The 25567-nt window shown below is 37.7% G+C and overlaps 1 protein-coding gene across 2 annotated transcripts in view; it reads right to left on the reverse strand.

Annotated features, from left to right (window-relative positions):
- The window catches only part of MEIKIN (meiotic kinetochore factor), a 128007-nt gene extending 102711 nt beyond the window's left edge, over positions 1–25296 (reverse strand). Inside the window, exons 1-6 of one of the 2 annotated variants that reach the window (XM_024247389.3) lie at positions 24966–25247; positions 24722–24815; positions 24232–24319; positions 22229–22289; positions 13091–13219; positions 897–1016 (exon numbers count right to left, since the gene is read on the reverse strand). In XM_024247389.3, coding sequence (XP_024103157.1) covers positions 897–1016; positions 13091–13219; positions 22229–22289; positions 24232–24319; positions 24722–24815; positions 24966–25071 — 598 coding nt within the window. In that variant the 5' untranslated portion in view covers positions 25072–25247. Of the gene's footprint in view, positions 1–896; positions 1017–13090; positions 13220–22228; positions 22290–24231; positions 24320–24721; positions 24816–24965 lie in introns of both variants that reach the window. The other variant, XM_054555918.1, reaches the window with a different exon arrangement.
- Positions 25297–25567: the final 271 nt, after the last annotated feature.

Genomic DNA, 25567 nt, shown 5'->3' on the forward strand with positions numbered 1-25567 from the left:
TCCTCGCCTCAAGCAGTCCTCCCACCTCAGTCTCCCAAAGTGCTGGGATTACAGGTGTCAGCCACTGCACCCAGCCATAACTTCATTCCTATCACAAGGAAACATCAAGACAAATCCCAAGTAAGGGACATTCTACAGAATAACATCAGTAATCTGAAAGACTGAGGAACTATTACAAACTGCAGGAGACTAGGGAGAAATAACAATTAAATGCGACATGGGATCCAGGATAGTATCATGAAACAGAAAAAAAGAAAGACTAAACGAAAAGTCTAAAAATAGTTCAAAATAAAAAGTTATAAAAGACTGAGTACAATGGCTCATGCCTGTAATCTCAGCACTTTGGAAGGCCAAGGTAGAAGAATTGCTTGAGGCCAGAAGTTTGAGACCAGCCTGGGCAACATAGCAAGACTCCATCTCTAGAAAAAATTGTTTAAATTAGCTTGATGTGCCCAGGAGCAGTGGCTCACACCTGTAATCCCAGCACTTTGGGAAGCCAAGGCAGGCACATCACCTAAGGTCAAGAGTTCAAGACCAGCCTGGCCAACATGGTGGAATCCCATATCTATAAAAATACAAAAATTAACTAGCTGTGGTGGCACGTGCCTGTAACCCCAGCTACTAAGGAGGCTGAGGCAGGAGAACTACTTGAACCTGGGAGACAGAGGTTGCAGTGAGCCTAAATCGTGCCACCACACTCCAGCCTAGGCAACAGAGTGAGACTCTGTCTCAAAATAAATAAAAAAGTAAACTCATACATACTTATGCTATTATTAGATATTATCTGTAGCCAAAGGCAATCCAACTGATAGACTTAGCTTAGAAATCATTCAAGAGAAAAAATACTTTGCTTTTCCAACATAGATGAGAAATGTTCCCCTGTGTGTGCAACTCACTTAAAATTGCAGAGACATTTGAAAACTGTGGTGCCTTCTCTATTGCTACTGCTTTACTGGTATCCAGAAGAGTAGAATTCTTCCACTGCATGTGTTCTTCCAAGCTGGGACACTCCCAGTCTAAAACAGCAGAGAAAAAATAGTGTAAGACTTTGAACAACAGCCTACAAATGATGGGTTACTCCCTACCCCACATTAGGTCCCCAGCTCATACCAAATGATGGTATTATATTTGAAGGTTTTGGATGAGACAGAAAAAAATAAGCCTTGATGGATCAATATAGTAAATAATCTACAGTCTATTCTGGTTCCCTTACCCTGCCTTCCTCTCTAGACTTTTCTACCATAAGGATTATTGATCTAAGAGACAGGTAGCACACATGTGAGCTGCCTGTTATATTTTATATATATTATACCTATGTGCCATTAAAAATCGCATCACTAAATAACATACAGTCAGCCCTTTGTATCTATGAGTTCCATATTTGTGGATTCAACCAACCATGGACTGAAAATATTCAGGAAAAAAATTGCATCCATACTCAACATATATAGCCTTTTTTTTCTTGTCATTATTCTCTAAACAATACAGTATAACAACTACTTACATAGCATTTACATTGTATTAAGTATTATAAGTAATCTAAAGATTATTTAAAGTATACAGGAGGATGTGCATAGGTTACATGCAAATACCATGCCATTTTATATCAGGGACTTCAGCATCCACAGATTTTGGTATCCAAGGGAGGTCTTGGAACCAACCCCCATGGATACCAAGGGACAACTGTACGTAAACTGCTATTACTTAATATCAGTTTTAAGCTTTCTAGTGACTTCCCACTATGGAAGAATAAGGCTATTCCCTGTATATTCGCCCATCCCCACCTTTCCTACCCCTCCCATTGTTCCCCTATTGTTATATCATATATTAAGTTAGATCAATATTCATATAGACATATTATGATAAAATGTTATAAAAATGCTGTTTACTCTGGCGGTATATCAAAACCACCTTTTGTTTTTCCTGGAGTCAATACAAGTCCCTTTCCTCATCTGTTTAGTTTTATACACACACACACACACACACACACACACACACACTTTTTTGAGACAGTCTTGCTCTGTCGCCCATGCTAGAACGCAGTGATGTGTGATCTTGGCTCACTGCAACCTCTGCCTCCTGGGTTTAAGTGATTCTCCTGCCTCAGACTCCTGAGTAGCTGGGATTACAGGCATCCACCACCACACCCGGCTAATATTTTATTTGTGTAGAGACAGTTTCGCCACGTTGGCCAGGCTTGTCTCGAACTCCTGATCTCAAGCAATCCTCCTGCCTCAGCCTCCCAAAGTGCTGTGATTACAGGCGTGTGCCACCACTCCTGGTCTCTCTATATTTTTATATCTATTTAATCTCAAATGCTACCAAATTGCATAAATTCATTCCATTTATTCCACTCCCAGGTGTTTTAGAATTTTGTAATGCTGTGCCTTGGTGTTTTTCATCTACTGTACTAGGCACACTATGGTCCTTTTAACCTGGAAACTCATAATTTATAGCTAGAAAAATGTTCTTGAATTATTTCTTAATAATTTTCTTCCCTTTTTTCCATTATCTTTTCCTGGAACTCCTATTATTTGATGTTGGATTTCATATACTGTTCTTCTATCTCATTCTTTTTTCCTCTAAATTTTAATATTTTTTTCTTTATTTTCTCCTCTTTTTTCCTCCTTTTTTTCTTATGATTTTTTTTTCTGGTAAATCTCAACTTAATATTTTAATCCTTTTACTGAGTTTTCCATTCTGCTTCTGCACTTCATTGTTCTTAGAACAGCCTCTTTTTCATAGCATCCTATTCTTATTTAATGGATAAAATACATATTTTCTTATCTCAATGAAGATTTTTAAAAATATTTTCCTCTCCTTGTTCCTATTTCTCCTTGATTCTTTTTCCTCCTACTTAATATCCTTGTTTCAAGATTTTTTTAATTTTAAGTTTAAACATTTTAATATTTAAAATTCTTTTTATAGTTAGAACACTTAACATGAGATCTACACTCAAACTTTTAAGTGTACAATCCAGTGTTGTTAACTAAAGGCACAGTGTTCTATAGCAGCTCTCTAGAGCTCACTCCTACATGTGTAAGTGAAACTTAATACCCATTGATAGCAACTCCCAATTTTCCCTTCCTGCCAGATCCTGTCAAACATCATCCTACTCTCTGCTTCTATGAGTTTGGCTCTTTTAGATAACTTATGTAAGTGGAAATATCAAGTATTTGACCCTCTGTAACTGGCTTATTTCATTTAACATAATGTCCTCAGGGTTCATCCATGTTGTCACAAATTGCAGGATTTCTTTCTTAAGGTTGAATAATATTCCATTGTATTTATACATCACATTTTCTTTATCCATTCATCTATCAACAAACATTTAGGTTTTTTCCACCTCTTAGCTACTGTGAATAATGCTGCAATGAATAAGGGAATGCTAATATCTCTTTGAGATCCTGATTTTAATTATTTTGGATATTCACACAGGGATTGGTGGACCACATGGTCATTCTGTTTTTAATTTTTAGAGACACCTCCATACTGTTTCTATAGCTGCTGTGCCATTTTACATTCCCACCAACAGTGCACAAGGGTTCTAATTTATCCACACCCTTGCCAACATTTGTTATCTTTTGTTTTTTGTTTTTTGGTAATAGCCCTTTTAACAAGTGTGAAGTGATATTGTGGTTTTGATTTGCATGTTCCTGATGATTAATGATGTTGAGCATTTTTTCATATACTTGTTGGCTATTGCTGCTGCTGCTTTGGAGAAATATATATTCAAGTTATTTGTCTTATTTTTTCAATCAGGTTGTCTTTTTTGCTTAGTTTTGCTATTCAGTTATAAGAGTTCCTTATGCATTTTAATTATTTACTCCTTTATCAGATATATGATTTACAAATATTTTCTTCCATTTTGGTAGGTTATCTTTTTACTGTGTTGATTGTTTCTTTTGCTGTGCAGAAGCTTTTGCTGTGCAGAAGTGATGATGTCTCACTCGTTACTGCTCTTGTTGCCTATACTTTTGGTATCATAACCACGAAATCACTGCTAAGACTAATGTTATGAAGCTTTTCCCCTATGTTTTCTTCTAGGAGTTTTACAGCTTAAGGTCTTATCTTTAAGTATTTAATCCATTTTGAGTTAATTTTTGTGTATGGGTGTCAATGTCCAATTTCATTATTTTGTATGTGGCTATTCAGTTTTCCCAATAGCATTTGTTGAAGAAAGTATCCTTTCCTCATTGTGTATTCTTGGCACTCCATCCTGTCAAAGATAAGTTGGCCATATATGTATGGATTCATTTCTCTTATGACCGTACCATACTGTTTGAATTACTATAGCATTGCAATGTATTTTGAAATCAGGAAGTATAACGTTCCTACTTTGTTCTTCTCAAGATTGTTTTGGCTACTTGAGCTTCTTTGTGGTTCCATATACACTTCAGGGTTGCTTTGTTATTTCTATTAAAAAATGCCATTGAGATTTTGATAGAGATTGCATCAAATTTGTAGACTGCTTTGGGTGTATGGATATTTTAACAATATTAAGTCTTCCAACTGATAAACATGGGATGTGCATCCATTTGCTTGCATCTTTTTAAATTTTATTCATCGTTTTCCAGCATACATATCTTCTACTTCTTAAGTTTATTCCTAAATATTTTATACTTTTTGATGATATTGTAAATGAGATTATTTGATTTCCTTTTCAGGTAGTTTATTGCTAGAATATAGAAACACAACTGATTTTCGTATGTTGATTTTATAATCTACAATTTTACCAAATTCATTTAATCATTCAAATAAGTTTTTGTGTTTTTTGTTTTTTTTTGAGACAGTCTTGCTCTGTCACCCAGGCTGGAGTGTAGTGGCACGATCCCAGCCCACTGCAACCTCCACCTCCCAGGTTAAAGCGATTCTCCTGCCTCAGCCTCCTGAGTAGCTGGGACTACAGGCACCTGCCACCACGCCAGCTTACTTTTGTATTTTTAGTAGAGAAGGGGTTTCACCATGTTGGCCAGGCTGGTCTCTAACTCCTGATCTCATGTGATCTGCCCACCTTGGCCTCCTAAAGTGCTGGGAGTACAGGTGTGAGCCACCACACCCAGCCTCGTGGTGTCTTTAGAGTGTTTTACATATAAGATCATGTCATCTGCAAAAACAGATAATTTTACTTTTCAATTTAGACGCTTTTATTTTTTTGTTGCCTAACTGCTGTGACTAGGACTATGCTGAATAAAAGTATTCAGCATACTTCCTGATCTTAGAAGAAAAGCATTCAGTTTTTTACTACTGAGTATGATGTTAGCTATGGGCTTCTCATATATGGTCTTTATTATGTTGAGGTAATTGCCTTCTGCTCCTAGTTTGAGAGTTTTCATCATAAAAGATGTTGAATTTTGTCAAATCCTTTTGCTGCATCTATTGAAATTATTGTGTAATTGTTACCCTTCATTCTGTTAATGCAGTGTATCACTTTAGTTGATTTTTGTATTTGGAACCATCCTTGCATTCCAGAGATAAATGCCACCTGGTCATGCTGTATGATCCTTTTAATATAGAGATGAATTTCAATTGCTAGTATTTTGTTGAGGATTTTTACATCTATGTTCATCAGGGATATTGTCTTACAGTTGTCTTTGCTTGTAGTATTTACCTCGCTTTAGTATGAGGGTAATGCTGGCCTTAAAGAATGAGTTTGAAAGTGTCTTCTCCTCTTTAATTTCTTAGAAGAGTTTAAGAAGAATTAGAATTAAATGTTCTTTAAATGTTTGGTAGAATTCACCAGTGAAGCCATCTGGTCCTGGATTTTCTTTGTTGGAAGGTTTTTGATTGCTGGTTCAATCTCCTTACTAGTTATAGGTCTGTCCAGATTTCATATTTCTTCATGATTCAGTCTTAATAGGTTATATGTTTCTAGGAATTTCTTCTTTCCTTCTAGGTTATTCAATTTATTGTCCTATAATTTGGCATGGTAGTCTCATGATTATTTTTGTTTCTGTGGCATCAGGTATAAGGTCTCATCTTGCACTTTGAATTTTATTGAGTCTTCTTTTTTTCTTAATCTAACTAAAAGTTTGTCAAATTTGTCTTTTCAAAAAACCAACTCTTAGTTTCACTGATTTCTATTTTTTAAATTTATTTTATTATTATTATACTTTAAGTTTTAGGGTACGTGTGCACAATGTGCAGGTTAGTTACATATGTATACATGTGCCATGCTGGTGTGCTACACCCATTAACTCGTCATTTAGCATTAGGTATATCTCCTAATGCTATCCCTCCCCCCTCCCCCCACCCCACATCAGTCCCCAGAGTGTGATGTTCCCCTTCCTGTGTCCATGTGTTCTCATTGTTCAATTCCCACCTATGAGTGAGAACATGCGGTGTTTGGTTTTTTGTGCTTGCAATAGTTTTGCAAATCAAAACCACAATGAGATACCATCTCACACCAGTTAGAATGGCAATCATTAAAAAGTCAGGAAACAACAGGTGCTGGAGAGGATGTGGAGAAATAGGAACACTTTTACACTGTTGGTGGGACTGTAAACTAGTTCAACCATTGTGGAAGTCAGTGTGGCGATTCCTCAGGGATCTAGAACTAGAAATACCATTTGACCCAGCCATCCCATTACTGGGTATATACCCAAAGGACTATAAATCATGCTGCTATAAAGACACATGCACACGTATGTTTATTGTGGCACTATTCACAACAGCAAAGACTTGGAACCAACCCAAATGTCCAACAATGATAGACTGGATTAAGAAAATGTGGCACATATAAACCATGGAATACTATGCAGCCATAAAAAATGATGAGTTCATGTCCTTTGTAGGGACATGGATTAAATTGGAAATCATCATTCTCAGTAAACTATCGCAAGGACAAAAAACCAAACACCGCATATTCTTTGTATTTTTTCCGATTTTCTGTTCCATTTATTTCTGCTCTAAATTTTATTTCCTTCTATCTGATAATTTTTTGCTGTTCATTTTTTTTCTAGTTCCTTGAGGTGTAACATTAGCTTATTTGAAATTTTTCTTTTTAAATTTAGTTATTGTTATAAAATTCCCTCAGTACTGCTTTTGCCATATCCCGCGTTTTAATATATTGTGCTTTCATCCAAAGATATTTTCTAATTTCCCTTTTGATTTCTTCTTTGACTCACTGGTTATTCAAGAGTATGTTAAATTTCCACATATTTGTGAATTTTCCAGTATTCCTTCTGCTACCGATTTCTAGTTATGTTCCATTATGGTCAGAAAAGATACTTGGTATGTTTTCAATCTTCCATTTGTTAAGACTTGTTTTGTGACATAACATGATCTATTATGGAGAATGTCCTATCTGTGCATGAAAGAAATATATATTCTGCCACTGTTGGGTAGAATGTTTTGTATACATGTTAGGTCCATGTTGTCTATAGCACTGTTCAAGTCTGCTGTTTGCTTACCTGTTTTCTGTCTGAATGTTCTATCCATTGTTAAAAGTGGGTTATATTGAATTATCCCACAATTATTGTATTACTATTTTTCCCTTCAGTTCTGTCAATGTCTGTTTTATACATTTAGATGCTGATGTTGGCTTGCATACGTATTTATAACTGTGTATCTCCCTGGTGAATTGACCCTTTTATTATTATTTTTGTTCTTCTTTGTCGCTCATGATGTTTTTGATTTAAAGTCTATCTTGTCTGACATAAATGTAGCCACCCCTGCTCTCTTTTGGTTACCATTTGTATGGAATATCTTTTTCCATCTCTCCACTTTTAGTGTATGTATCCTTAAATCTAAAGAGGGTCATTTGTAGACATCACATCATTAGATCTTGTTCTTTTATCCATTCAGTCACTCTGTGTTTTGATTGGGAAGTTTAACTTATTTAAAGTAATTATTGATAGGTAAGGACTTAACTATTGTCATTTCACTAATTGTTTCTGTCTTGTAATTGTTTTGTCCCTTTTTCCTTTAGTGCTGTCTTTGTGTTCCACTGCTTTTTGTATATATTGATAATGCTTTTCTTTTTCTTCTTTTGTGATTCTTCCGTAGGAATTTTGTTTGTGTTGACCACGGGGCTTACGTAAAATCTTATATAGTTGTAACAGTCTAAGCTGATAACTTAATTTCAATTGCATACAAAAACTACACTTATACTTCTCCCCCTCCTGCACTTTATTCATGTCACAATTTATATATTTTATGTTGTATTATTAACATCTTCAGTTAGTTTTTAACGTTTTTATCTTTTAATTCGTACACCAGAACTAAAAGTGATTTAATTCTGGTATACTACTATGACAATATTACTGTATTCTGTAGAGTATTACAATTACTATTACATTACTATTGTAATAATGTACTATAAAGAATTAGTGAGCTTGAGGACAGGTCATTTTTAAAGACTCCAAAAGCAATTGCAACAAAAACAAAAATTGACAAATGGGATCTAATTAAACTGAAGAGCTTAATAGTAAACTACTATTACAATATTACTGTATTCTGCATTTATCTATATATTTACCTTTACCAATGAGTTTTATACTTTCATGTTACTGTTTAGCATCCTTGAGTTTCAACTTAAATAACTCCTTTCAGCATTACTTGTAAGGCAGGTCTAGTCATGGTAAATTCCCTCTGCTTTTGTTTGTCTGGGAAACTCCTTGTCTCTCCATTTTTGAAAGACAGTTTTCCTGGGTATAATGCTGCTAATTTTTCTTTCAGCACTTTGCATACATCATCCCATTCTCTCTTATCTGTAAGGTTTCCGCTGAGAAATCCACTCATAGTTTTATGGGGGCTCCCCTGTACATGTCAAGTCACTTTTTACTTGCTGCTTTCAAAATTATCTTTGTATATGACTTTTGACAACTCAATTACAGTGTTTCCCAGTGTGGATTTCTTGGCTTCCTTCTACTTGGGTCCCTTGGGCTTCCTGGATCTAAATGTCCATTTCATTCCCCAGATTTGGGATGATTTTAGCCACTATTTCTTCGAATACACTTTCTAGTCCTTTCTCTCTTCTTCTCTGGGACTCCCATAATGCAAATGTTGGTCTGCTTGATAGTGGCTCACAAGTCTCTTAGGATTTCTTCAATCTTCTCATTCTTTTTTCTTCACTAATGGCATAATGCTAAATGACCTTTATTTTTCTTCCAACTTTTATTTTAGATATAGGGGGTACACATGCATGTTTGTTACATGGGAAAACTGTGTGTCACTGGGGCTTCGTGTACAAATGGATTTTGTCACCCAGATAGTGAGCATAGTATCCAATAGGTAGCTTTTCAATCTTCACCCTCTTCCCACCCTCCAAACTCAAGTAAGCCCCAGTGTCTACTGTTCCTTTGTGTCCATGTGTTCTCAATGTTTAGTTCCCACTTATAAATGAGAACATACGGTATTTGGTGTTCTGTTCCTGCATTAATTTGCTTAGGATAACAGTCTCTAGCTGCATCCATGTTGATGCAAAAGATATGATTTCATTCTTTTTTATTTCTGTGTAGTATTCCATGGTATATGTGTACTACACTTTCTTTATCCAGTCTACCACTGATGGGCATTTAGGTTGATTCCACGTCTCTGCTATTGTGAAAAGTGCTGCAACAAACATATGTGTTCATGTGTCTTTATAGAATGATTCCTTTGGAAATATATCCAGTAATAGGATTGTTGGGTCAAATGATAGTTCTAGGTTCTTTGAGAAATCTGCAAACTTCTTTCTACATTGGCTGAACTAATTTATATTCCCATTCCTCCTGTGTACCAGCAGTGTATAAGCTTTCCCTTTTCTCTACAATCTCACAAACACATTATTTTTTGACTTTTTAATAATAGCCACCTTGACTGGTATGCGATGGTATCTCATTGTGGTTTTGATTTGTATTTCTCTAATGAGAAGAAGACATACTTCTTTAGTCTTCTTTATATTCATGTCCTCTGCCCATTTTTTAATAGGATCGTTTTTTTGCTTGCTGATTTAAATTTCTTATAGATTCTGGATATTAGATCTTTGTTGGATGTATAGTTTGCAAATATTTTCTCCCATTCTGTAGGTTGTCTGTTTACTGTGTTGATAGTTTATTTTGCTGTGCAGAAGCTCTTCAGTTTAATTAGGTCCCATTTGTCAATTTTTGTTCTTCTTGCAATTGCTTTTGGAGTCTTTAAAAATGACCTGTCCTCAAGCTCACTAATTCTTGATTCTTCTTGAGCTAGTGTGCTGTTATATTGCTCTACTGAATTTTTCTTTTATTCTTTTTTATTTTTTTTTAGAGCAGTCTTGCTCTGTCACCCAGGCTGGAGTGCAGTAGCATAATCATAGCTCACTGTAAGGTCAAACTCCTTGGCTCAAGTGATCCTCCCACCTCAGCCTCCTAAAGCATTGGGATTATAGGCATGAGCCACTGTGCCTGGCCTCAGTTCAGTTATAGTATTCTTCAGCTCCAAAAATTCCTATTTTGTTCTTTTTAAAGCTTTTTGTTGAAATTCTTATTTTGTTCATGTATTGTTCTTCTCAGCTTGTTGAGCATCTTTTTAACGATTATTTTGAATTAGTTGTCAGACAATTTGTATATCTCCATTTCATTAGGGTCAGTTTCTGGGGATTTATCTTGTTCCTTTGTTTGGACCATGTTTCCCTGCTTCTTAATTTTCCTTGACAATTTTACTTTTATAAGCATCTACACATTAGAAAATAACAGCCACTTCTCCCAGTCTTGCAGACTGGCATTGTACAGAAGATCCTTATGAATAAGCCTACCCAGGGATCTCTCAAATCTTTGTGCTAGTCCAAACCACCATCTTTGTTGTTATCAGCCTCCAGGCATTTAGAATATGTCAGATCCTGTCAACATTGTAAGACAGGTGTGACAGAAGCTAGTCCCAAGAACATCCCTTGAAAAGTTGGAACATTGGACACAAAGTCCAACTCTTTCTCTCCCGAGGGAGAAGCTGGAATCCTTTTTCCCCCACTCACTCTGCACTGAGCTAGGTGGAGAGCCTATGGCAAATGTTTGTGTCCTAGACCAAACTGTCATCTTTGTTCTCAGTAGTCACCAGTCACCTTGGGTATGTTGGGTCCTATCAGCACTCTGACACAGGCAAGACTGAAATCAGTTCCCTCAGGCATCCCTCAGAGAATTCAGAACACTGGATGTATTGTCAAGTCCCTTATCTTGCTCTTCCCCTCAGGGAGAAGCTGAAGGCTGTGGTATGGGTTTCCTCTCAATTGTATGATGCTGTGCTAGGAGTAGGAATTATGGTGAAGATGTCTCAAATTTTCCTACTGGCTTTGATGTGGGCGGCCCCATGCTTGCCAGGATGCAGGCGCCTGTCGACTATTTTCTGAATTTTTCACAAAGGGAACTGGTCCATAAATTGCTGTTGAATTGGTGTGTCCATAAGGAGTAGGCAGGTCCATGGCTTCCTGTTTCAACATCTTTCTGACACCATTCTCACATTTTGTTTTGTTTTGATATCTCTTTTTAATGTTAGAGGCTTTCCTCAGAAGTCTGGTGATCCTTGGCTCTCTGTTCATATTTAAAAGCGGTTCCTAAAAGGCTAAGTGGTATCCCTATTACCTAGGTGGGGCTTGTCACATAGTTGGCTTCACTGTAGGGTCTTCCACCCGGTCAGTTTCATTGAGGACTCCTGAGGTCAGTATCTTTAGATATTTTCTTCTGGGGTACTCAGTTCCTGAGAAAATAATCTTCCATTTTCTCAACAGAAGGTTCAAGTCTGGGAAGCTGACAAGAAAAATGGGCTACTGGGGTGGGGTGGAAATAAGCATTGGGTGAGCAGATCCCATAATTTAAGATGTACACTTTTACTTAATTCCCTCTTCCAAATTCAGTACATTATCTGCAGCAGTCAGCTTTGGCTGTTTAATAAACAACCACAAAATCTCAGTGGCACAAAGTGAAAAGCATTTATTTTTTGTTTCCATGTCTATTAGTTGGCTCAGGTAACTCAGATTACAGGTCTGCAGGTCAGCTGGGGCAGTTCTCTGAAGTGAGCTGGTTGCCTAGACTGCTCCACTCTGTAACTCTCATTCTGGGGTTCCACGAGAGAGGCAGAAGCTAATTAGGATACATTCTCATGATAATGGCAAAAGTGCAAGAAGACAAGCCCAACCATTTAAGCAATTTGAAAGCTTTTCTTAAATTGTGTTTGTTGCAGAAAGCAAGTGACATGGCCAATCCCAAAGCCAGAGAGTGGAAAAGTACACTCCACCCATTACGAGGGTATGAATATAATACCACAGAGAAACGAATAATTGGGACTGATATTTCAAAATACCACAGTATCCCTGCTATTAAAAGGACTTAGTATTCTCCAGTCTAGAGTCCCTGTTTCAAAATATTCTAAAGAATAAATCTCCAGGCTCCCTTTGAGCAGGAAAGGAGCAGTTAACCACATCTTTCATGTTTTTGACATCTATTTACAAGTATTTGGCACAACCAAATTATGAGCTTTTCTGTGACACTATAGTGCAAATTGGCTTGTTTCTGAGGTATTCACATTGTTGGTTTAGGACTCTGCTTTCTTACGTCTGCTGTATCAGACCACCTGATTAACCTTCCAAACTTTGTACTTTCTTTTTTCCAATTATCTTTGTCCTTATGAGTGTATTACTTCAAAGAAAAAGCTGTTTTCTGCCATTGCAAGATTGTAGAGTAAGGCATGTATTTGATCTGCCATCATTAACCAAGGGCTATATTTATATGTATAATAAATGTAAATAACTCTTAATTTGTGGAGAAAATTCAAGCAGGGACTTGGCCTAGCTAACATTTAAGTTATTTGCTGAAAACTAAGATAAGTATAGGAAAAAAAAGATAACACATGGTTCAAGAGAACAAGTATATATTCATTAGGTGCAAAATTGATTAATAATTGGATGTGTATTACATATAAATGCTAAATGACATTTCTTCATCCTTCCTTGATCTGAGGGCTTTTGCTCTATTAGTCCTATGTGACTGAGAATGAAACACAACGGGTAATGGTCAGGGACGTGAGGTGGTGAGGAAGAGGAGTATGCCTTCTTGAAAGGGACGTTTATTCATTGGAGGATTTGTGGACAAAAGAATAATTTCTGTAGAAGAGCAATTTAAGGTTGGAATTACTTTCTCACCTAAATAATCTGATTTTCTGAACAGTTCAGGTGATGGAAAGCTCTCTTCAGAACTCTTGTATTCTGCGTAAGAGTCTGTGATTGAACAGCTCAGAAGAGAACTGGCCATACCATGGTGCAAACTTAATCCTGTAGAATAAAGGAACAAACAAAATGGATAAATGTTTTGATACAAAACAGATGTGAAATCCTAAAAATTGAAATGTATGGAAATGTACATGCTTAGTTATACATTATTACTAGAACATAAAACTGCTTCTACATACAACTAAAAAGGCATAATCTTTTAAACTATTTTAATTTGATCTTGGACAATCATTCTGTTTTTGATGGTGATAAATTTGTTATAATCCCCTTTTGTTGTTTTTCAAAGTTTTAAAACTTACTCCTTTTCTCTACTTTGGTTCAGTTGTGATTCTTGGCTCAAAAATTTAATTTTTTTTTTTTTTTTTTTTTTTTTTTTTTGAGACTGAGTCTCACTCTATAGTCCAGGCTGGAGTGCAGTAGCTTGATTTCGGCTCACTACAATCTCCGCCTCCTGGGTCCCAGTTCAAGCAATTCTCCTGCCTCAGCCTCCCGAGTAGCTGGGATTACAGGAATGCGCCACCGTCCTGGCTAATTTTTTTTTTTTTTTTTTGTATTTTTAGTAGAGACGGGGTTTCACCATGTTGGCCAGGTTGGTCTTGAACTCCTGACCTCATGATCCACCTGCCTCGGCCTCCCAAAGTGCTAGGATTACAGGCATGAGCCACCGTGCCCAGCCAAAATTTAAGTTCTATATATAAGTAACCCACTAATTGTAAGCTAACTAGCTGAGGAAAGGGTGATTCTAGTTATTTCATCTATAAAACAATAAGCCTACACATACACAAATAGATTAAAGGAATTTAATAAGAGAGCATGGAAATAGACTCACACATAGATAAGCAACTGATTTTTGACCAATATGTAAAGGCAATTCAGTGGAGAAAGGATAGTCTTTTAAACAAAATGTGCTGGAACAACTAGGTATCCATATGAAAAAAACAAAATAAAAAAACTTGCACTCATACCTTCCATCATGGAAAGAAATTAACTCTAAATGCGTCATAGATCTAAATGTAACTCCTAAAACTCTAAAACTTCTTTTAAAAAATGGAGAAAATGGTAACACCAAGTTATGCAAAGAATTTTTTTATATAACACTAAAAAAGATTCATAAAACAATAGCACTGATAATTTGGACTTCAGCAAAATTTAAAACTTCCCTTCAAAAGAGACTATTAAAAGAAAAGCTATAGGCTAGGTGCAGTGGCTCACGCCTGTAATCCCAGCACTTTGGGAGACAGAGGCAGGCAGATCACGAAGTCAAGAGATAGAGACCATCCTGGCCAACATGGTGAAACCCCATCTCTACTAAAAGTACAAAAATAAGCTGGGCGTGGCGACACACACCTGTAGTCTCAGCTACTTGGGAGCCTGAGGCAGGAGAATCTCTTGAACCCAGGAGGTGGAGGTTGCAGGGAATCAAGATCAAGATCGGCCACTGAACTCCAGCCTGGCGACAGAGTGAGACTCCATCCAAAAAAAAAGAAAAAGGAAAAAAAAAAAAAGACAAGCTACAGATAGGGAGAAAACATTTGCAAATGGACTGAAATCCAGAATGTAAAGAACTGGCTCGGCACAGTGGCTCATGCCTGTAATAACAGCACTTTGGGATGCCAAGGTGAGAGGATCATCTGAGCCCAGGAGTTTGAGACCAGCCTGAGCAACATAGTGGAACCCCGTCTCTACAAAAAAAAAAAAAAAGGAAAAAAAAAAAAAAGAAAAATGAGAATATGAAGAACTATGAAAACTCAATAATAAGAAAACAAATCCTCAATAAGAAAATGGACAAATATTTGAACAGAGAATCTTCCCAGACTCAGTGGTCTTAAAGTCATTCCTATGGGAGTGGACTAGAATGAAGAACTGTCCAATAAATGATGGTGACAGAACATAGTACTAAAAGTTGAGGAGAACCAGAGATTTGGTAAGAAAAGGGAAAATGTGCTCTGCTATATTTAGTCTACATTTATTAAACATTTCCAATATGACAAGATAGAGATCAACACTGATAGAAACTGGTTGCGGGGGTCGGGGGTGGTGAGTAAGAGATCAAAGGGGAGCATTGTTCTGAAAACCTATTATTTCCTGTCCTGGAACTAACTTACACCTATCTCTGCTCATCCATTACCTACCTGAGACAACTAACTCTTCGTCCTTCCTCCTAAGACCTCACCACAACTTTTTCTCCTATGCCAACTCCCTTGTTAAAAATGAGAATTGTTTTCTACCTGGCCATCTTCTCCAGCTGCCACTGCAACACTTAAATTGACTGACTCAATCTACCATCCTTCTCCATATCCTCAACTGTCAGAGTAGTAGGCTGTCCCTCTGAGCATCCTTTGCTTTCCCTTCTCCAACTGCCCTAGAGTGTCCTGTCCCTGTCCTTGCTAACTTTTATCCTTCTCACACTGTCTTCATCCTTCCCATCCACATGTTGTATCTGTCTGGCCTTCCATTTCTCAAAATTTTATGAATACCCCTCATAGCTGAGCGATCCTTAACACCAAGCCCCAGAACTCAAGCCAGGCTCAGAAATAAGGAAAGCCCACCATCTGGGTAGGTGAGTAGAAAAAATAATAAATGTTAATGCTGTATCAGTGGGAGGCTGTTCTGGTGTCACAAGTTAGAAATGTAAATGCAATTAAAAATATATTTTTATCAAATTGTTCATTGTTAAAATGACAAATAGTTCTACAAGGCTTATAGCAATAACTGCAATCTCTTGTCTCATATCTCCCCATCATAATTTTCTACTCTCTAGAGATGACTACTTTCAACTCTATTAATGGTTTCTTTTGATAGGCAGCTCCTTTACATTTCTAAATTAAATGCATTCAATGTTTCTATTATTATGACTATTCAAATATACTCATAGCCAAGCCCTATACTGTGAGCCACATTCATCACCTTTTTGCTACAATTTCTTTTCCTTTGAGCTATTTATTACCTAATTTTAAAAATTTGTTTTCTAAGTACTTATTTAGTATTAATACTAAGTACTATTTTGTTCCAACTTTTTTTTATCTTTCTTTTTGAGATGGAGTCTCACTCTGTCACCCAGGCTGGAGTGTAGTGGCAGGATCTTGGGTCACTGCAACCTCTGCCTCCCAAGCTCAACCGATCCTCCCACCTCAGCCTCCTGAGTAGCTGGGATTACAGGTGCGTGCTGCTACGCCTGGCTAATTTTTTGTACTTTTAGTAGAGATGGTCTCGAACTCCTGACCTCAAGTAATCCTCCCACCTTGGCCTCCCAAAGTACTGGTATTACAGGCATGAACCACAGCGCCCGGCCTTGTGCCAACTTTTTCCAAGAGTATAAATTTCCTCTCAGTACTTTTAAAAACACCAGGTTATCTATTTTTTATTTTCCTCCCTCTCTCCCTCTTCTTCTGTCTTTTCTTCTTTTTTAAAAAAGTATAGCTATTGGAGATCTCAATCCATTTGCTCAAATTTGGACTGTTTGTCCTCCATGCATCCCACACAGTTGTCTTCTTGGTATTTCCCTTTACCATTATCCTAAGAAATTCACATATTTCCTGTATTAGATAAGAGACTTTGATTCCTAGATCCCATGATTTCTTCTTTATTGATTTATTTCCTGGTTCACAAACATCTGCTTCATTTCTGAGAAAAGGTACAAAGAAGATGTGTCTAAAAATTCCTTTATCCTAACAACTGAGTGACAGTTTGGCTGGGTAAGAATTCTAGGTTAGTATATTTAAGAGACTGATTCAATTTTTTGATGTGTGACAGCTTTTAAACCTCACTGTTCCCTCTTCCCCTTCCCACCTCACATCTGGGTGACAAGAGAGCTTTGGTGTTCCATCTTTTGGCAATGGTAGAAAGTTCAAACCATGCACAGGAAACCTCAACCTGGTCCAATCCTCTTAATATCATGAAAACTCAAGGCCAGGTCTCCTTCCCCTGCATTCTCAAGTCATTTTCAGTCCTGCTTGGAGTCACCTTTCTCCCGAGAAAGGAAAGGCTCATTATATGAGTAATATACCTTTCCATACCTTCTTGGTGTGTGGATGGCATAATCAGTGTTGACATCCAGGACAACTTTTGAGTGGGAGTCCATCTTGACTCTGCAAAATCAGTGTTCTTTAGAATTCTTAACACATTTTTCTCCCCACCATGTTCTACCTTCTGGAGTTGTTCTTCAGAAGTCCAATGCCACTGATATTCTTGATCGCTTATTGCAACTGATTATTTTTTCTTTGGAAAACTAATACATTTCTCTATCTTGAAGATTTAAAAATTATATAATGTTGTAACTTGGTGTGGTTTTTTTTTTCGTTTATTGGGGTGAGCAGTTTGCACCATCCAAACTTGGCTCTCAGTATCTCTGTTCATACTATTCAGAATCTGAATGGCTCTTTCAGTAAATATACTCATGACCATTTTTAATTCTAGGAAAATTTCTAGCTTTGTGTGTTTAATAATTTTCCTTCTGTTTACTTTATAATGTCTGAACTACTGTTTTTTAGATGTTAGAATCATTGGACTCATCTTCTAATTATTTTTCTTGTTAAAATAACAACTTTATTGAGATATAATTCACATGCCATAAAACTCACCCCTCACCCCCCCCCTTTTTTTTTTTTGAGATGGAGTCTCGCTCTCTCACCTAGGCTAGAGTGCAATGGTGTGATCTCGGCTCACTACAACCTCCGCCTCCCAGGTTCAAGCAATTCTCCTGCCTCAAAAATTCCAAGTAGCTGGGATTAGAGGTGCACCCCACCATGCCTGGCTAATTTTTTGTATTTTAGTAGAGACAGGGTTTTACCATGTTGCCCAGGCTGGTCTCAATCTCCTAGGCTCAGGCAATCCACCCGCCTCGGCCTCCCAAAGTGCTAGGATTACAAGCATGAGCCACCATATCCGGCCAAAACCCACCCTTTTAAAGTGTACAATCAGTGGTTTTTTTGTACATTTATGGAGTTGTGTCACCACTGATGCTATTTCTATCCTTTATCTTCTCTTTCATGTTTGTTCAACTTTTTGGAATATTTCCTTAAATTTATCATGCAATTCTACAGAATGTTTTCTGATTTCACATTTTTATTTTTTAACGAATTCTTTTTGTTCTGAACGCTTTTTATAGGAACCTGCACTTGTTTCATGGACACAACATTTTTTCATCATCCTGAGGATATTAATGAAACTGTGGCTCTTTAAAAGATTTTTCTTGTACTGTCATTGTCCTTCAAGTTTCTTTTATTTAGTAGCTGTTATTTTAAATGTTTACTTAAAATGTCTGCTAATTCTTGAATGTTCAAGAATGAGGTACCAAAATGGCATAACAACTGGGGCTTAGGAAGAAGTGGATTTTACTGAAGAGCATTTAGACAGGGACCAGGCCACACTACCAGAATGCACAAATTCCAGTCTTCTCCTGGGGACAGAAATTTCCAAAAGAGGAATCCTCTAATCTTCTAGTTGGAGTGTATTTGCCTGAGTGCATAAGGGGTCTGGGGATTTCACATCAAAATATATAGACTTTCACTTAATTCCCTTTCCTCCCCGGTCACTGCTAGTTTTCAGTACAGTATCCTTGAATCTAGTCCCTCTGCTTCAATGTCTTAGACTACCAGGGTGGGAAGAAGCATAGTTGCCTGGCCACAGTGTGTTAGGGAAAGGATCAAAGCATCTGTTACTTTTGAAGATTCAAAAAAAATCTTATTTTAAAGATTTCCTCCAGGAATATGTAATGCCTCTAATTCCTGAACCTTTAGCCTGAATCAATTTGTTTCTTGGTTTGTCTCTACTCTAGACACCTAGTTTTCAGGCTTTTTTTTTTTTTTAAGATCGGTTAGGTCAATTATAATTCATTAATCTACCTTCCACATTCCAAACTTTCATTAATTATCTGTTGCTAGCTGAGGTCTCTTCTTTTTGAACCTACGGCTTTACAACATTTTTATGCCTTTATTGATATTTTAGTAGGGGTTCAGAAAAGAGAAGTAAATGTGTATTCAATCTTCAACATTAAATATAAAATCCTTAATTAATTTTTCAACGTGTTATAAAGTTACTAGATTCTAAGGTAGAATTAAAATAATAAATCATATGTTAACTAGAATTCTGTGGGCTGCTCAAAACTTAGCCCATCACAGTATTTTATTATGGGAAAAAGTATTTCAAGTTTCAAATATCAATCAGCAAATGCACTCTCAGAATACAAGCCGTTTGTAAGTTAGAGACAACTAATTTTGTATTTCCTTATACCTTTCACATGTCAACTTGATAAACCTAGTAATCAAGGACATTTCTCATATATTTAAACTATGATTTTAGAAAATGCTGATTATGGTTAAATGGTATTTTCTCTAAATAGAGTACAAGACCCATCCAACAAGCATTTGAGACATTCGACAATTATTTGAACCTGTATTATCTTTGAAAATGTATTCCAAGCATGAGATAGGAAGATAAAAGATAGTGCTAATTCTCAATGGTTTTAGAGCCATTTTCCTCTTTTTGAAGAGTTAAAGACAGACAAAAACAATTACACTGTGGTTTTGAGTCTTTTGACAGAAGTATACAGAGTGCCACAGAACTACCAGGGTAGAACAAGTCACCTAGAAAAAGAGAAGTCAGAAAAGGCTTCCCAGGAGAAATGGCTCCTGAATTTATTTTTGAAAAAGTTAATAAGGCAAAGAAGGGAGAGGAGGAAGAAGGAGAGAAAAGCATTTCCTGAGCACCTCCCATGTTCTTTGGCAATGCATTCTAGGAAATATTCCTCTAGTCTATTTTCTAGCTCACTAATTTTAGTTGAATTAATTCCAATATTAGACTCTTTGGTTAAGTTCTAATTTGATAATATTTTTAGTTCCCAGGGACTATAATTTTTTTCATAGCAGCCTGCTATATTATGGATTCAGTGGCCTCTTGTATCTACAGATATTTAGTTTTGTGCCATTTCCTCAAACGTTAGCTCTGTTTGTTGCATTTGTTGCCTCTTTTCCATGGAACTGGTTTTCTTCAAAAGTTTGGATATTCCTGGTTGCCTTATTTGTTTCTCTGAGAATCTGTTTATATGGCAGTAAGTAAAAATTCTGAAATAGTGGCTTGCTTCTGGAGATCTTGGAAGAGTGATGAGACATTCTGGGAACTTGTGTTCTAGGTGGGGATGTCCTGTATTTTTTAGGTACTGTAGGTGACATGGGGGCACTGCCCTAATTGTCTGGCCAGTGTCCACACTGTAAGTCTGCTGTATCAGAAGTCTCACGGTTCAGAGAGCCATACTAACTTTATTATTGAGTTAACAAACATAAGAATTGACTACATCTTTTACTTTTTTCTTCCTCTGCTATCCTTGTAGCAATATGGAGTTACTCAGACTCTCCTCTGTTTATCAACTCAGCCCCAACATTGACCCTTAAGAGCCAGCCCCCCCAACAGTTCACTTTGCTTGGGAGTAATTATCAGGGTTTTCTCCTGGCAGCAGGCACTGGTAGCTGTCAGAGTTTCCAATATAAGAAGGGGATTATGAAAAAGGGACCAGATATTTCAAATGTAGTTCTTAATCCATCACCTTGACAATTCCTTCAAGATCTCTTCCTTTTTTTTTTTTTTTTGTTTTTGGTGACGAAGTCTCGCTCTTGTCCCCCAGGCTGGAGTGTAATGGCACAATCTTGGCTCACTGCAACCTCCGCCTCCCAAGTTCAAGCGATTCTCTTGTCTCAGCCTCCCGAGTAGCTGGGATTACAGGCTCCTGCCACCATGCTCTGCTAAACTTTGTATTCTTAGTAGAGACAGGGTTTCACCATGTTGGCCAGGCTGGTCTCGAACTCCTGACCTCAAGTCATCCGCCTGCCTTGGCCTCTCAAAGTGCTGAGATTACACGCGTGAGCCACCGTGCCCGATCAAGAGCTCTTCTATTACAGTCTTTTGCTTTACTGATCAAGGGTTTAGAGTATTTCCAGGCTACTTTTACCTCTGCAGTGGTTTTTTTTCCTGCTGTTGATATGTTCATCAATCTTGTCTCATTTGCTTTTAAGAATTCCTCTGTATTTCTGATGTGCTGATGGCATCCTTGTTTTCAAAATAACTTTGATTATACCAATATGTAGATGGCTCACAAATTTCTATCTCCAGCCCTCCATATCCAACTATCTGGTTGATATTGCTACTTAGTCATCTTAAATGCACTCATAACTTAATGTACTAAAAACTGAATTTCTAGTCTTTTCTTCAAACCAGTTTTTCTTTCAGTGAATGACACTACCTTGTATCCAGTTATACAAGCCAGAAACAGTAGTCATCTTTGACACCTCCATCTCCTTCACTCTTCATTTGCCAAATCCTGTCTCATAACCTAAAATAGCCATCACATCACATCAGCACCCTTCTTTCCATCTCCAATGTCATCACCCTAGTAGAAGGCACCATTATTTCTCCCCTAAACTACTTGAACAGCCTCTTAACTGCACTCCTGATTCTTTCCAGTCCTTCTTCCACACTGCAGCTAAAGTGATCATATCATTCTCTATTAAAATGACTTCAATGACTTTTGCTGCTCCAAATATAAACATCAATATTTTTTATATGGACTACAAGGCTATGCAGGGCCTCAAACCGGTTGTCTAATCCTGTCTTACACTCACATTTCCTCCTACTCTCTGTACTGCAGTCATACTGGCCTTCTTCAGTTACTCAACACATAATGCTCAGTCCCATGTTAGAGCTTCCCTCTGCCTGAATTTCTCTTTACTCATCTCTGCATAGTTAATTTCTACTCTCCTTCAGATCTTAATTCAATTACCATTCCCTCATGGAAGTCTTCCCTAATTTCTCTAGGTAAACTCAATTAATCACACTCAAGTCAATCTCTTTTACAGTACTTATCACAAGTAATTTCACATTTACTGGCATGTGCTTAAAGGCTTTAAGGATGAGATCTATAGCAGAGTCAGAAGGATTCACTTTGGAGTAGGGAAAAGACACCTCTTCCACTGAGATGGGAAGATGGGGAGAGATACAGATGGATGCTTATGTTTGGAGGAAAAACAGAAAGCTGAGGGAGTTCACATTTGACAGTCTTACCTGATACTAGTTCACTACTTGATGAACTACTATCAACCTGGAGGTCATCAGTAACTGATTCCTAAGTGAAATAAGAATTAAAACTATAGCAAAATTATGAGATTGTTCATTTCTATATTATAATCTTGTACAGATTTATTTTAGAAAAATGAAAACATCAACTTTGTATGTTTCATATATATAATACATTCAGTTTATTGTTCAGATGTAATCTGATATTTAATATTAAACCTAAAAAAAATTAAAATACTATGAACATATCTTGTAATCAACAATATGCTAGTCAACTAACTACTGTGGGATGACAGCAAATAGAAGATAGAGGTGAATATTTTTCTGGTTCCCTAGTGGGAAGGGGCTTTTTTTCCATCTATAGAGGCAAATATATAAATCAAAAGAAAAGACTAGTAAGTCTAAAATGCTAGAAATAAAATTAAAGGCAAGTAAACAAATATGGAAACATTGGTTATATATGTATGTACAAAAGTATAGCCATCTTTAATATTTAATAGACATTTCACAAAAAAGTACAAATGGCCAATAATTTGAGAAAAAAAGTATCGACTTCCCCAGCATTCAAAGAAATGAAAAGTAAAAAAATGCTACTTTTCATCTATCTATCTATTTCATATATATACACACACATATATATAAAATTTTAAGATGGTGCTGATTTATCAACATGAATAAAAAACTTGAAACATGATCCAACCTGTGATCCACTGCAAAGTATTTATCTTAGGGTAACAATGTGAGGTACACAAAAAACTTCTGTAACAGAATGTCTATGGATATCAATAACAGCAAAACCTAGGAAACAATCTCAATTTCCCAACCACAGAGAAATAGTAATACAAATTACAGTATATCTATCTATAAGACAAAACACTATGAAGACACTGAAAGTCATATTTTTGAAGAATATTTAATGTATGGGAATATACAATAAGACAACTTGTAATTTTTTTTAAAGACAGGAAAAAAGGAACAGAAATATATAAAAATTTTAAGAAACTTTCAAAACACTATTTTTTCATAGTATAAATACTCTACAAGGACTACTTTACACTGTTAAAATATGGGATGAAAGCCTTTTAAAAAAATGTCTTGTGTTGAAACTGCCTTCCCCCAAAAACATGTTATAAAGGAATATTAAGTTAAAAAAAAATAGAACTTGGCCAGGTGCGATGGCTCATGCCTGTAATCCCAGCACTCTGGGAGGCCGTGGCGGGCAGATCGCTTGAGGTCAGGAGTTCAAGACCAGCCTGGCCAACCTGGAGAACCCCTTCTATACAAAAATTAGCTGGGTGGTGGTACACGACTGTAATCACATCTACTCAGGAGGTTGGGGCAGGAGAATCGCTTGAACCCGAGAGACGGAAGCTGCAGTCAGTGAGCCAAGACTGTGCCACTGCACTCCAGCCTGGGTGACAGAGCAAGACCCTGTCTCCAAAAAAAAAAAAAAAGGAACTTGACTATGAAGTTTAATGTTAATGTCAGATGAATCACAAGCAATTTTTAAAATCTGAGTTTCCCTAAATTAGTGCTGTACAGCTTTAAAATATAGCACAGAATTCATATTAAATACAGCACATCAAGAAGTTATAAAATATTCTAATGAATAAACATTAGAATGCTCTGTAACATATTAAACCCTTAGTAATGAATGTTTCCAGTTGTTAATGGAAAATCAAATGGAAAACATGAAAAAAGGAGTTATTAAGTAACATTTTGTATTTGTCATACAGAAAATTCACCAATTATGGACGTCTCTCCAAAAACGTGTCAAGGGAAAGAGAAAAACAAAAATGCATGACTATGAATCTAGTCAAGTCAGAAATTCAAGGCCCTGTCTAAAGACACATCGGTGTTTATAAAAATACTGGAGAGCTATGTAACATCTACAGAACAAAGCCCATTTTATTCTTTCATCCGGAGGTACATCAGGTACTGATAATCTCTACACTAAGTGTATCCAAGGACTAAAAGAGAAACATACATACACTCAACGGTGCAATCTTCTCATCCTGGATGTCTTCACTAGACCTATTTTCTTGCAGGCTTTTCTCTCCTGTAACTGCTAAGCGAGGGCTAACAAACAGACAACACAATTAGTTTTCACCATCTGGATTTGGCTCTCCACGTCTCTGTTCAGACTCTTTAGAATCTGAAAGGCTCTTTAGGGACACCTTTAGGACGAAGTAAGTACCAGAGTGGTGACTTGCACCAAAACCCAAATGCAGGGACACAATCGTTTAGCTCACCGACCAATTTATCTCACTTCCTTTTGCGTAAATTGGCAAGCCTTCCCCTTTTTAAAAATAAATCTTGCTGAAGTCAAATTTTGGGGTCCATGTTCTGAGAAGAGCAAAATCAGAGTACTGTATTTGTTTTGCTCATTGACTGTGAGAATAAAGGCTACTAGCAGAAAATTCGGCTTGAAGTTTTCTGAGGCGGCCAGCTAGGATGGGGCTGTTACTCGAGGCTACATACCTGGGCGGCCCAGAGCCGCTACCTCCCTGCCTGCTCCGCTCTGCTTTCTCTGCAATCTTCGACAAGCCGTGCGCTTTGCCTTTTCTCTTCGAACCTGAGACAGGGCGGCACGTTTCAGGGCAAGAAACCCACCCACCGGCTTCGGGGGGGTCCTGGGCCCGAGGCCTAGCGCCCCCGCCCGCCCTCGGTCCCGTCCCGCAGGCAGCTCGGCTGAGCTTACGGTGGGCGAGCTTTGAGAATGTACCTGGCGGGGCCTCCGCCTTCGCTGGAGAGCCTAGGTCTGGCGTCGGGGTGAGATTGAGCCTCTGACCCTCCCGCTTTTTGCGGGTATAGACCCGTAGCGGCCACATTGCTATCCCACCCTACCCCCAGGCCTCGGGTGCCTCTGGACTCTCGATGGCCTGCCTTCCTGAGGATCAGGGCTAAGTTGCAGGGAGTCAGCGTCCAGGCGAGGCCCGCGGAGCAGCCCCACAGCAACTAATCGAGCGAAAGCAAAAGCCCCAGAACTGGTGCTGCCGGGCCTCGCTCCCGCGTTTTTAATCTCTGTGAGGCCGCGCAGAGGCTTCTGGGAAAACGGAGGAACGCGGCAGCCGCCCAGCCCTCCTGTAGGAGCCCAGGGGTTACTGGGCCGCTGGCGCAGGCTCCTTCAACTCCAGCGAAACGAGAGTTTTTTGGAAAAAACTTTTTCCTCGTCCAGAAAAAGGTTTAATTCAGCCCCTCCTCCTCCGTCTGAGCACTTAGGTTTCCCCTGTAGCTGCATGCTTAATTCAACTGGGCATGCAGGAGTAAAGGCGTTCCCTCCTTTGGGTGGGCCCAACACTTCCTCTGAACGAGCTCTCCTTATCA

Source organism: Pongo abelii, chromosome 4, assembly GCF_028885655.2.
Source record: "Pongo abelii isolate AG06213 chromosome 4, NHGRI_mPonAbe1-v2.0_pri, whole genome shotgun sequence".
Taxonomy (NCBI): Eukaryota; Metazoa; Chordata; class Mammalia; order Primates; family Hominidae; genus Pongo; species Pongo abelii.